The sequence below is a fragment of the Tursiops truncatus genome, chromosome 2, assembly GCF_011762595.2.
Source record: "Tursiops truncatus isolate mTurTru1 chromosome 2, mTurTru1.mat.Y, whole genome shotgun sequence".
Classification (NCBI taxonomy): Eukaryota; Metazoa; Chordata; class Mammalia; order Artiodactyla; family Delphinidae; genus Tursiops; species Tursiops truncatus.
The window spans coordinates 77,840,931-77,854,437 of NC_047035.1; the positions used below are offsets into that span (position 1 = coordinate 77,840,931).

Genomic DNA, 13,507 nt, shown 5'->3' on the forward strand with positions numbered 1-13,507 from the left:
TGAAAGTCTGCCTGCCGATGCAGGGGACACGGGTTCGTGCCCCGGTCCGGGAGGATCCCACATGCTGCATAGCGGCTGGGCCCGTGAGCCATGGCCGCTGAGCCTGCGCGTCCGGAGCCTGTGCTCCGCAACCGGAGAGGCCACAACAGTGAGAGGCCCGCGTACCGCAAAAAAAAGAAAAAAAAAAAAGATGTTGCCCACGGACCAGCATCACCAGCATCACCTATGTACTTATAAGAAATGCAAAATCTAAGGCCCTTCCTGGAACTACCGCATCAGAGCGTGCATGTTTAACAATACCCCCATGTGAATCCTATTACATTAATGATTGAGGACCACTGTCCTCTTTGTTCTCCACAATGCTTGTTCTAAATTTTTCTCAGAATACTTCAACTTATTCGTGATTTCCCCTATGGATGACGGCATCAGTCAGGGACCAACCAGGAAAACAGAAAACACTCTAAAGATTTCAAACAGAAATAATTCAATGTAGAAAATGGCTTAGACAGGTGATAGAAAGGCCAGGAAGCCAAACAGGAGTTGGTGAAATAACCCAGAAATGAACAATATGACAGAAGCCATGGCCTCCTTAGGCTGCAGGGACCAGTGGAAGAGGTGACATGACTGGGGCCCAGGGGCCAGGCTTACCTGGCAGGAGATGGAGCCTCAGAGAAGATGCAGCTACCGGGAGCAAAAATGAATTACCTTGTTTTCTCCCATTTTCTCACCTTCTACTCCGCCCTCAGGGACCTCACATTAAACCCAGCCAGAAGTCAGCTGACAAGGCAGCCTGTGAAACAGGGGAGGGCAGAAAAGGCATTGGATGGCGAACAGGCCTAACCCAGGCACAATGACCTCCCCTTCTCCTGCTTCACTTCTACTTCCTTCCTCTTGACCTCAAAGCATGTCTTTAGCCATTTTCCTTCCTTCTGTCCAATCTTGGAGAAAGAGATGTCCTTTGTCCTTCTTCTAAGAGGACTGGAACTGGTATAAAATGTAATTAAAATGCCTACAAAACACAGAATCCATAAAGGAGACCCTCCCAGCTCTATACGTCTCTAGGACGTGAGGGAACTCTCTCTTAAAATCAGGTGATAATGATGCTTCTGAAATGACACTACGGGTTGTGGAGAAATTGCCTGGTGAAGCCCTCTAGGAAACATGCCTCCTGCCGTAAAACAGGGGCCAATACCTTTCTTGATTTGTATAAGTAATAACAGACTCACATGCTAACTAAATATGGACAAGCTATTTCTATTAGACAAGTCACTGACATTTGGATTTAATATGCAGTTATTAAAATTAAAATCAAGAATGATCTTTCTTCCCTGAGTCCTTTCTCACTGCTGTCTCCCTCTTACAGACAACGAAATTGAGGCCAATGATATCAAAGCCTGAAACCATCACCTCTTTTACAGTGAGGAGGTATAAAGAGCACGAGAATAATCTCACCAGTGAACCGATTCCTGCCAGCCTTTCACTGATTTTTCTGACTCGGGAGGACTCGGCTGAAAGAAAATTGCCTGCCTCTTCAGAAGCATGCAGGAGAGCACGTCTGCATCTGCCGTTCCGAGCTTTGAAAGCAGCATGGAGCTGACTGACCTACTCAGAGCTCATGGATTGGATGCTTTGCTGCCTGAGGACCTGGCTGGTGTCAGTGTGAGTCCCCGGTGTGCCCCCCGCCAGAGCCCAGCCCTGTGCCTGGCACATGGTAGAAACAATGTTTGCTGAATAAAAATTCAGAGTCAGCAGACCTTAGTCCCCGAATACTGACTGTGCCATTTTCAGCTTTTCTTGGAAGCTGAGTCTCAGTCCCACCATCTGTAAAATGGGGATAATAATACCCCCCGCCATTTACTTCACCGTATTATTGTTAAGATCAGATAAGATCATATCTGTGAGTTTGTTCTAGTAAGCAGAGAGTTTTTAGAATGCTCTAAGTGAAAAAGAAATGCACATACTCACGCTTGCAGACACATTTATTAAGATGCGGCCAAGTGAAATGTGTCAGCCCCTCCTGGGTACAATCTTCTTTATTGGTGTGTAATAATGCCCAAGGGCTGGATTAACTACATAATCAAAATCAAATGCCAGCCTTTTACAGACTTGGCCAAAACAGTGCCACCCGAAACACCATTTTAAACTGTAAGAAATCGGAGGACATTTCATTCATTTGCTTTTTATTGTTATTGACACATACGTTTTAATTTTAACGCTCATTGCAGCTCCACATTTAAAGGAAAAAAGCTCTTATCCTAATTTAGCAGAAAGCAGAGCTATCAGTGTGAAGGACAATAGGATATCAAAATACAGCTGCTTTTCATCCATACTTGTCTAAATTAGAAACATGCTGCCATTCACAGGGGCTCTGACAACGAGTGCACATAAGCAACACCAAGGAGGTCTGACGGGTCAGGTCGTGTGGGTTTCCACTCAACATCTTCGCTTTACTCTGGGTCCTTATCCTCACCTGAAAAATGAGGGACTGACTTCTTTGCCACAACATTGTCCAGTCTCTGTCCTTGCAGATATGGATTGACACTCTGAAAAAAAATACACGGAGTCATATGTGGACATTGGATACAGACATCGCACAGAAGAAGTGAACAAGAATTGTTTCTGGCCTATTGGGTTAACAAGGTAACAGTGGTGCCTACTACCTACCAGATAATTACTCCGGTGCACTAATCAATACCTCAGTGGCCAGAGAAACATTGACTGACAGAGGTGTCTCTGTCTTTCACACAACTATTTCACACAGCTAAGTAACACATACAATTGGGTTCCATCCCCTGTTTTGGCATAAAGATTTGAAGTGAACCAGCTAAGAAACCCTCACTATTAACTTAGATACAAAGCCTCACATGAAACAGAATTATTATCCTATGGCCTTATTTTAGGGGAGAGAGAATGTGAACTGCATTAAATCATTTTACAAGAAGAATGTTCTAAAGACGATGACAGAGCAGGGCCAGATGGGAATCAGTATCTGCAGAGTGGTCACAGATCACCTGTTGCTGTGACTGATTCTTTCAAAGCAGTATTCTACTTAAAGAGGACGCATCAGGGGCTCTAGCAATCATTTTCACCTTCCCTCAGTCAAATTCAAAACACGAAGAAAAGAAGGAAGTTACACAGAGAGCTCCTTTAGTTTTGACTCAAGACTCCACCACCTGAAATCCTTTTCAGCTGTTGGTATTCTGAATCAGTCAAGGTTTTTCCATTCCTTCTCTAATCCGTATCTATGTTTTGAGGTTTGGATTTGAACTAGTAACTGGAGCTTTACAACACAGTATTTAGCAAGCAGAAAAAATTCAGAAGTTTTGGAAGATATTTGTTTATTGAAGTTGCCTGCCAATAACTGAACAAAAACATAAGAAAGAAGCTGTAGTTACAAATAATCAGCAATCCCATCACACCTCTAGTCCCCATGGATGCACGGAGGCATTTTGCAGGGGGTCTCTCTTGCCCACGGGACATTGTCTGCCATAACTCTCGAAGGGTGAGCAGACATTCTCCAAAAGACAAGGCCTGGAATCGGAGTTTAGTATTTAATGAATGTCCTTCCACATTCTGACAGGTAAAAGCATGAATGATGAAAGGTCCCACACATTGTGCAAAAATGCATCACCAACAAGCTGAGAATTACAAAGTATGCAATGTCCTCATATATCTGAAAAGTGATATGTCACCAAATAACAGTACTTTGCTGGGAAGCATCTTTAAAATATTTTAAATAACTAAAATACCTTTTTATATCAGGAATTGTCAACTGGAATGGCCTGGCCTATCCCAGGGAATCGTATCAGAATCTCTGGCTAGGTGGAGCATGTGTGAACTGAAAAAGTGTATTCAGGATTATAAATATTTTGATTGTTTTTTCGTAAAAATATATTTTACTAAAAATTCTAATATATTTTAAAAGGATATGAGATATTCATGTTATCAAATATGGGAATAAAGGGTTGATAAACTCTTTAAATAATAGTAGATCTCAAATATCAACAAGATACATCTTAAGAGTTAGTTTGCAAAGTCATTTAAAAGGTGAATTGACCTTTTACTCTTGAAGCAACTAGGAATTCAACCAGATTTGAGCAAGTATAGAAATTTGCATAAAACCACCTGAGGCTCTGTTGTAACTCTGGGGAGAATCCCTCCTGGCAAGGGACTGTCATGGCAGCAAGTCCTTTGGCCCAGACCCGGAACATGCCAAATGATAGAGGTCAGGGGAAAGTGAAGTAATGAGGAAGTAACAGGAGCAATCACTTGAGCTTTTTTTTTTTTTAATTTAAACTACAGTAGTATTTTTTAAAAAATATTTATATATTTATTTATTTATTTGGCTGCACTGGGTCTTCGTTGCAGCACACGGGGCTTGAACTTTCTTGATAAATATCTATGAGTATTGAATCTTACACGTAAGAGTAATAATAATGACAAGGCACTTAGATATTTACCTTCTCCCTTGGGTGAGAGACTGTCTAGGTTACACAGAGAACATTATTGCCACTTCACAACCGCAAAACCATTAGGATGGGATCCCTGCTTCTAGTGACCTCTGGAAACCACAGCAGATGCTGAGCTCAGTTGGAGAAAGCCTTGATTTTTCACAAAAGCCCATAATTTCTTTATATTGATTCGCACACTTGAGGGAGTCGTTTCAAGTCTTCAATCAAGGTGGGAACACCACCTGAGGCCTGATGACAGGGGAGGCAAGTTCTGTTTCTGCACCAGACCTGAAAGGCCCCTGGTTAACGGCATGAGCATGGACCTTTGTATCAATAGACGCCTGAGAGTAGGAAGAACTTGATACCTCTGGGTCAAAGTGATCGTTATTTTCATAAACTCTAAGCCTTTCCTATGTGGAGGAAGTTGAAGCCAAAGTAAAATCCTTTATAACATGTGTTCTAGCCAGAGTCCTGAGGTTTGGTAGTCACTGGTCTCATGGAAAAATGACCTAAGTCATGACCCACAGTCATTAACTGAGTCAGGGCAGAAGGAATAGTGAGCGAGGAAGGAGAGGCGATTAAAGCTTCATGCTAAGTTACTCATTTTGGTACGGTCATTGGTCTGATTTGGAAATATCCTTGCTGTGCCATGGGGAGACGCTCAAGCCATCTTACTGGTAAATTATGGGTATCCTGAGCTCTTGGAATAGAATTTCTTGATGTTCTCTCAAGACCGCATTATACCTTTCGGATCCTTCCTGCCATCATCTGCCACTAGAAACTGTAATCACCCAAGAAAAACCCCGAATAACACTGTTAACTCTCTGAAGATCTGCTTACAAGCAAAACTTTGCTTCTCAAATAGCCAGCTGGCCACGGGTCTTCTGTATTTTGTCAGGCAGCACAGGGGCTTGGAACTTTCTGTTTCAGGGACCTGAGGAATTAATGTTGAGTCCAGAAAATCCACCCCTCTTAAAGCATTCTCTGCCTGGATCCGGCAAAACTATTCAGAATGGCCACAGTTACCACTGTCCAGAGTCCCAAATTTTGCCAGGATCCAGGCACTTGCTATTCTACATAAACAGTCAGTAGCCTTGGGTATACAGTTTGGTTTGTATATTTGAACTAAAACGGTTACTCCCTGGTAGCACTTTGCTATGTAATAAGCAGGACTTTAACTTTTTCCTCCATCTGATCCAAAACAAATGGCAGGTGGTTTTGTCTAGTAAGGCACCAACCACCGACCACTTGTTCAGTCTCCACACCATAAAATGCATCGTAAACCCAAAGCAAATTGACATCAGCTTTACAAGAGGCATCACTGTAGTGGGTAAACGCACAGCACCTTGGGCAGCCCAGAGACGGTTAATAACTAAGCCTGCAGTAAATTCACCAGTCAGCGAACAAATATAATGGATCTGGTGAATTTTTACATCAATCTGGCTAGAGCAAGGGAAAAAAGTATGTAGAAGGAATGAGGTTTGTTCATCTCATTTTCTGCCCCTACATTCCTTCAAAATTACTGCCTGGAGCAGGCAGTTCAACACTTCCTGGCTCCTGTCTCGAGTTTTTATATAATTGATGCAGAGGTGTGAGCAGTTTCCCCCAGTGGCCTACAGACCCTTTGAGGAAAGGCATACCCTCCTGTACTCCCCGCGTCCCTATACCCATGGTAGGGATGCAATTGACATTTTGTGAGTGCAATGGAGCTAGTAGAATTGCCACAAAACTTAGCATGCCACTAAAAATCACATGCTAAAGCTTGGGGAAGACATCGCAGAAACCAAGGGCAGACTTTTTAGGCATGGCCCTTGTCACTTGGGACCACTGTTCAGCACGTGAAAGGATTCTGCTACTTTCCAACCACTGAGGCTAACGGCCTGTCAACTGCCCCCGCTCAGAAAGCTCCAGGCATCCCCACAGCCCGCCAGCCAGCCAGGCATTACCCTCCGCTTGCGTCTCTGTCCTCCTTTCATCTTCTCATAAAGGAGCTTCTTGTTCTAGAGTGGGGAGAAAAGAAAACACAAATGCAGAAGTATGGATCACATTTGGTCAATGTCTATTTTACACCTGGTGTGTCCCCCTGGATATTTGCATACACATAGTTTGGAAACGAAGCCAGATGAAAGGAATGTCGTGGCAGAAAGATAGACCACAGGAGAAAAGCCAGTGGTTGTACAGTTTTTAATAAAGTGCTCTGCAATGCCCCGAGGCACACCAGTGTCATCAACAGTCACATAAACAAGAAAATACGACATTCTAACACACAAGGGGCACTGGAGACCCATCTCCTCACTTTGAACAGGCTTTGTTTAAAACAAACAATTTTATCTTATTTTACTTTGGTATCTAACTCCCTTTTTATGAGCTGTACACATAAATCGTTCTCTAGAGTAGGGTCTGACTATTAGTAACATCCTCTGTGTAAGCAAACGAGACACCTGACTTCTGTGACCCTTCCTCTTGTGGCTTGAGTCAGTGCCCCCAGTCAAGGCAATCGGAAAACCATTCGGTCTATAACATTTTTAATAGAGTGAACCTTTTAAAAACTGCCAAAAAACTTCTTGGCAGAAGGAAAGTTGTGTTGGGGCTGGGCGGTGGGGACAGGCTCCGTTACCACAGTTTGTGTAAGTGTTGCCTCATATTACCAGATTTCAAACACGTAGTGGACTTACATGAGCTCTAGAATATCAGATGCATGCTGAATAGATTTCCATTCTGTTGGGATTACAAGAGACAGAACACTTAACCTGAGGGAGAACGGGAGAAGGGGAATTGGGGGCTTCCTTAGGTGGTTGTTTTATTTGATTTTTTAATCAGAAGGGAGATAATGTATAAAAGAGGTGATTCGTCTTACTCTAAATAAAATACCCTGACATTGATTGGAAAAAAAAAAAAAGGAGACGACAGAGTTCTGGTAAGGAACAAGTTTCTACAATCCTAGTATCTCCTGAGCTGTCTGGATATCAAATTTTTTTTCATGATAGATTTGCAAATGAAAATGACAAATGCCAAGAATGAGCTTCATAGTTTTCATGTTCATTAAAATCTACTCCACCCACAATTTACAATGTGCATCTCTTGCCCAACCTCAGCTATGCACGGAGGCCCTGCCAGGGCGTCAAGGAGCCTCCACAGCCCCAAAGGCCGGCCCTGGCCGCAGCCTCCATCTCATGCTCATTTGGAGAACTGATCAGTTTAATCTCAGAAGGGAGAAAAGACGGACTTGCAGATCATTTACTCGAGGAATGAGGATATTGCTGTGAAGCTCATTCCCATTGTCTGGACTTGCCTTTCTGTGGATGAAACAATTCCTGATGCAAGAGAATGTCCTGGGAGTTCGTGCTAAAGCTGGGGAAGCGGGTTGGGAGACAGGGGGCCAGGAAAGAGGCTTCTTCATGTGTAGCACCGGGATCAGCTGCCTGAGCGGGAGGGAGGGCACCGGGGCCCACGAGCTGGTACCATGGGGTGGGACAGACAATCAGCCATGGCAGAGGTCCACTGTGCCGCCAGCAGGGTTAAAGACAGCAGCATTTTAGTTACTCCCCTTTAGAAGGTCGTGGGACAGGTTATACTCATAAGAGCCTTCATTCAAAAAGAAATGCAAAGGTATGTCAAGTCTTCCTCTCAAAGATGGTCCCTGTGATTCCCTAAGAGCACAGGTTAGGATTAGCAGGATGCTTTCCAACCCCCGCCTGACAGTGGCCTTGGCATTCCCTATTAGCCCCACTATCATATGGATTTAAAGGCAGGGACTGGCAGGTGGGTGAAAGAAGTATACAAGAACGAATGAGAAGAAACCAGCCCCTCTCCTGACACCCATTCCCTATAGGTGGGGTGGGGAGGGGGGGAGCAGTGAGCCTGTTTTCCAGGTGAGTAGCAGGTTTGAGTTCATGGAGAGAGCTTTCGATGGTGTCATCAAGATTTTGGACAACTGCCCAGATCTTGGCTTCAAATTCCATTCCTAAATGGAACCAGAGAGGCTTCTTAGAGAAATGTCTGATTCTAGGGCTAGGGCAGGGAAAGTACAAGGATAAATGAAGTTGGGATATCTAATTGGGCCAGAAAGTACTCAAAAAAGTGATGAGACATAGTGAAAGGAACGGAAAGCCAGCCTGCAGAGACTCCCACAGGCTAAATCTAGGACAGTTTGCACAGCAAAATAAATAATAATAGGAAACAATGAATCTATACTGATAATAAATTTTAAAACAAATAAATAAATGGGGGAGCAGGGAAAAAATCTTGCTTAGAAGAGAATGCCAACCAAGAAATGCCGAAAGAATAGTAGAGTTTAAAAAAAATCACCATTTACAACTACCATAGTCATCATTGATTCTGGTGAGCATCATCAATGGATTCTAAAATTGTTAGTTGAAAGTTTAATGGGTACAGAATATTTATACAGTCTTGAAGTAAATCCCCATAGATCAATGATTAATTTCGAAGGGAAAGATACTGATTTTACACTGGAGAAACTTGACAGACACCACGTTGCCCAAGTCACCACCAATTCTGGGACAAACTGGCTTCATGGGCCTCCCGAGGGAAACACTAAGAACACATCAGAAAGGCATAACTCATGTCTAATGACACGGAAGCATGAGAGAAAGCCAAACTGAAGAGCAGGCGACTCTTCAGACACATTGAGGGCATGAAAGATAAAGAAAGGCAGAGGGTCCTGTGTTTCATTTCTCCCATGGCTCAGGTTCATGGCTCTGTCCAACTGCATCCGATTAAAGACCCGAGCTGCTGATGAAAAGATGTGGAAAGCACTTGGAAAGGAGGAACATTTGCTTTCGAGACAACTTTTGCCTAAGTGAGTAACACTCAGCAATGAATGTGTGGAGGGGGAGATGGCTGACATCTATGGTAGCCAGCCTTTGATATGGCCGCTCAATGCTGTGGATACACACGTCGTCTGAAAGACAACCAGTCCTAGATAGGACTCGACAGGACTGCTGTACAGGACACACTATGAATGATGAGCCAAGAAAAGATAAGGAATGTATCCAGTTTTTACAGAACTCTCAGAGTTGAATGGTCTGGTTCAAATCCCAGCTCTGCCAATCACCAGCTGTTTGGTATTGGGCAGGCTATTCAAACTCCCTAAGCCTGTATTTTCTCATCTATAAAATGAGCATGATAGGGAAGGGCAGACTGAATGAAATAATTCATGTAAAGTATTTAGCATAGTGTCTGCCTCACAGTATGGTGCTCAACAAATAGGACTATTTACTATCTTAGTATAAAATACAATGACTATTATCATCATCTTTGTATTTCCATCACCTAACACAGGGCCTGGAAGGCATATGATGTGCATTTAATAAATGTATCCTGATGTATTAACAAAGAGAGAGGAATGCAGGAAATTAGACAGACACTGATATTTATAATAATGTGAATCACTGCTCAAAACCCAGCTGAGCTCCAGCTAATATCAAAGACAGGGAAACATTACTAGCAAGTAAGGAATCAGGGTCTTGTGTGCAGGTCTCTTGTGAAAGATAATTCCTTTGTTAACTTAAAGGGTAGTGGAGCTTAAGACAAGCTTGAGACCATCATTCTTTATAAACACTAAGGAAAGCTTCGGGACCCCAGCTTGCAAAAGCAAGACATACTCAATTCACACTTCCATGCGAAGATCAAGCAAATCATGTTTGACTGCTGGGTGGTAATGAGAAAATAAATGAAGGAAACTTAAGTTTAAACAGACACATAATTACAGATGAGAAAGGTGTGTAAACATTGTTCCTGGTCATTGATCTATAATAGTCCTAACTTCTAGTCTTTAGCTCTGATGTAGACAAAGAATGGGAGTGACTGAGAGAAAACAAATCAGTATTTAGAGAAGGAAGCAAGAAAAGAATGAGCGATGGTGGCTGGCCTTGAACTGGAGTGCTGGGAGTGAGTGGAACGTGATGAGGGAAATCTGTAAAGGTTTTCAAGAAGAGATGAGGAAAGTTGGCAACAGAGAAGTTTCCATCTCTCCCACTTCCTCAGTTGGGCTCTCTGCCCTCACTCAGACTGTTCTCCATTTCCCCCTTGCATCTTTTCCCTCATTTCCGGCCTATCAGTCATGCGAGGTAGACACGTCACCCTAGAATTCAGTGCTGCCCTTTTTTAGTGTCTTTGACGTCCTCAATTGTTATCATACAATTGACCACGTGAGTCCTCAGTCCTGGGTCTTCCTCTACCCTTCTCTTCCATTTTCCCCCAGTAATTTAACCTGGTATATTCATGGTATAGCTGGATCAGGAAGCGGAACAGTGCTAAGTTGGGTTCATTTTATTTGCATGCAATTCATCACAAGATGGTAAGCTCATCGAAGACCACTACCATGTTGATGACTACTGTATATCAAGCACCTAGCACAGTGCCTGGAACAAAGCAGGCTCCATCCTGGCCCTTGCTTCAGTTTGGCAATACTTCTGCTCATCTCTTATGGATTGCTTCCCAGTGCTCTGCTGTGGTCTTCTACTTTTTCCTACCCTGTCTCTGCTTCCTTCTTTCTCTGCTACCTCCCCCTCTTCTTCCTTTCTTTTTTTATTTTTAATTCCCTCAGAGGAAAAGTTCATACCTTCCATTTCTTATAAACCTGATATAGCTCTTTTTTCCTCCTCATGCCATGTATATGCCATATACCAATTCTAGTCAGTTCCCTGGCCCCCTTTGAAATGTCGTGGATTCTCATTGTGTTGGTGAGATTCACTTAAATTCTCTATGTTCACAGCCTTCATAACTAGAATTACCTTTTCTACTTTTTTCCTGCCTTTAGTCTCTTCTCTATATACTTCATCATTCTCTATGCCACCCTAATAACTTTTATAGAAGAATTTCATGATTTCAGTCTCCTATTCAAGAACCTATAGATGATTGCCTATGTAATTCAACATATTTAAACACTGCTAGTAAGCTTCAGGATGGCTCTACAAATTCTCCCTAACAGAACTGCTTATGAAAAAGAAGAGAAATAGAATAATGCATAATGGAAAAAGCAAAATTAACTTAGAGTGTATTGTTGCTTTGTTGTTTTAAGACAGGAAACATGTGCATGTTGACAGGAGAGGGAATCAAACTGCTTGGATGATGGAAAAATGAAAGTGGTTATTAATGAGGAAGGACCTCTCTCTCTGAAATAATGTAAAAGAAAGTGAGAGAGTTTAGTCCTGAGATCACAGTATTCCTAGTAAAGTAGGCAGCAAGCCGGCTGCCAGTAATGAGCTGAGAAGAGACCTATAATTTCAGAGGGGCTTAGGCAATTAGTAGTATCTCCTCATTCCTCATTCACTCACTCCTTCCACAGACGTAATGACCACCTATGTATATGTGAACTAACACTTCTTAGTATTTTTCCACTTTGCTCACGTGGCTTCAGCATTTGATTACATCATCCAAGCCACAGGAAGATAGATCTCTCTCCACTCAATTGTGATCTTGTTCAATTCATTGTTCCAGCTTGTTAGGATCTTCTTGAATCCCAACTCTGTCATTCAGTGCTCTCCCTTCCAACTTCGTGTCTTTCTGAAGAATCTGATAAGTTCATGTTCTATAGTTTTTGTTACAAACATTTATAAAAATGTGGAGTGGGATAGCGCTAAGACACACAGGATACCATGTGAAATCGCTCTCCCTCTTGACACGGACTCTTTAAGAAACTCCCTTCTGATAATGTTCTCCTGCCTAGGTTGTATCCCTCCACTTCTTCAAACAGGAGATCATGAAAGAGCTGATCAAACACTTTGCTGAAGTCCAATTGCACCATGCTCACTTCATTTCCCTCATCAAGCTGGCAAGTAAATGAATAATGCTGGCAAGTAGAAGAATACAATTAGATTGACAAACCTTGTTTTTTAGCAAACCTACTCCAAATGGTCATGATTTCTCTTCTAAGTGCTTATAAACAATTTCCTTAACTGACAGTTACAGATTCTTGCCTGGTATTGACAGCAAGTTCACTGCTACACATTTTGGAATTTATCTTCTCTTTCCATAGAGCAGGATTACACATCTGTTTCTCAGCTTCTGGCATGGTCTTCCCTTATTTCTGCAGAGATCACCTCCCTCAGTCTAGAGATAAAACTTGCAAATTTTCTTAGTATCCTTTTTCTTTAAAACAAAAATATCATATACTTCCTATAAGAGCTGCAGGAAACACTGATGAGACTTTAGGACATGTTGTGACACAGGCTATGGAGTAGACCAGAGTAGAAGCCTCTGGGACTACAGCCGATGAGACTGGTTCAGGTCCCTGACTCTTTGGATGGATTGGTGTATTGAGCCCTAGACAGTGAGTGTGGTTTGGAATTAAAGTCCCTCTCGACCAGAGATTTCTGGAAAAAATCAGCTTCTAAGCAATTTTCCTTCTCTCTCCCCACTCATGTTGCTCATCTCTACCATCAGTACCTTCAGAGTACCAGAGTATAAGACCTATTAGCAATTAAGATTGGACTTACCCACTTGCCCAAGCCTGGATAGTCATGTTCTGGATCAAAAAGGTGCTGGTGTAACTGGAATTCTCGACTGAACTCTGCTGTGTCAGGGGTGTTTTCTAGACATCCATCATCTACTGCAAACAACAAAAGGTTTTTGAGGAACAGCCACGACATCTATTGTTATTCTAAGAGTTAATTTATTAAAAACAACTAGGCACCCAAAGGTCAGAATCTATTCACATCAGTCACTCTAAGTCACTTTCCTTCTGGGATTTGCTCATCCCAGACTCCCACGCCTCTCCTACCCATGGCAGAGACTGGTCGGCTGCTCCCCAAACCCACTTCCTATTCCCTGTTGGCACATGGCTAATTTCCCAGCCTTGCTATGCAATCAGGTGGAGTCATATGCCTGGGTTTGGGCCAATGGAATGTGGGCAGAAGTGATGTACTCCACCTCCAGGCCTGGCCCATAGAAACCTTCTATATGACCCCCTCTCCTCCTCTCCCCAACCCCCCGCCTTCTGTCGGTCTGCTTGCTACGTGTTGCCGACCAGGGTAACTGTAGATGTCAAGTGCAAAGATGAAAGATGGCAGTCTGCGTTGCTGAACCATCCACCC

At 42.9% G+C, this 13,507-nt stretch overlaps 1 protein-coding gene across 3 annotated transcripts in view; it reads right to left on the bottom strand.

Moving 5' to 3' along the window:
• Nucleotides 1-1,967: 1,967 nt before the first annotated feature.
• The window catches only part of SCG5 (secretogranin V), a 56,661-nt gene continuing 45,121 nt past the window's right edge, over nt 1,968-13,507 (bottom strand). For 2 of the 3 annotated variants that reach the window (XM_073800708.1, XM_019935235.3), the window contains 3 exons: nt 12,911-13,023; nt 6,398-6,451; nt 1,968-2,543 (listed from right to left, as the gene is read on the bottom strand). In XM_073800708.1, the coding sequence (XP_073656809.1) occupies nt 2,448-2,543; nt 6,398-6,451; nt 12,911-13,023 (263 nt within the window). In that variant the 3' untranslated portion in view covers nt 1,968-2,447. The remainder of the gene's footprint in view (nt 2,544-6,397; nt 6,452-12,910; nt 13,024-13,507) is intronic. The other variant, XM_073800709.1, reaches the window with a different exon arrangement.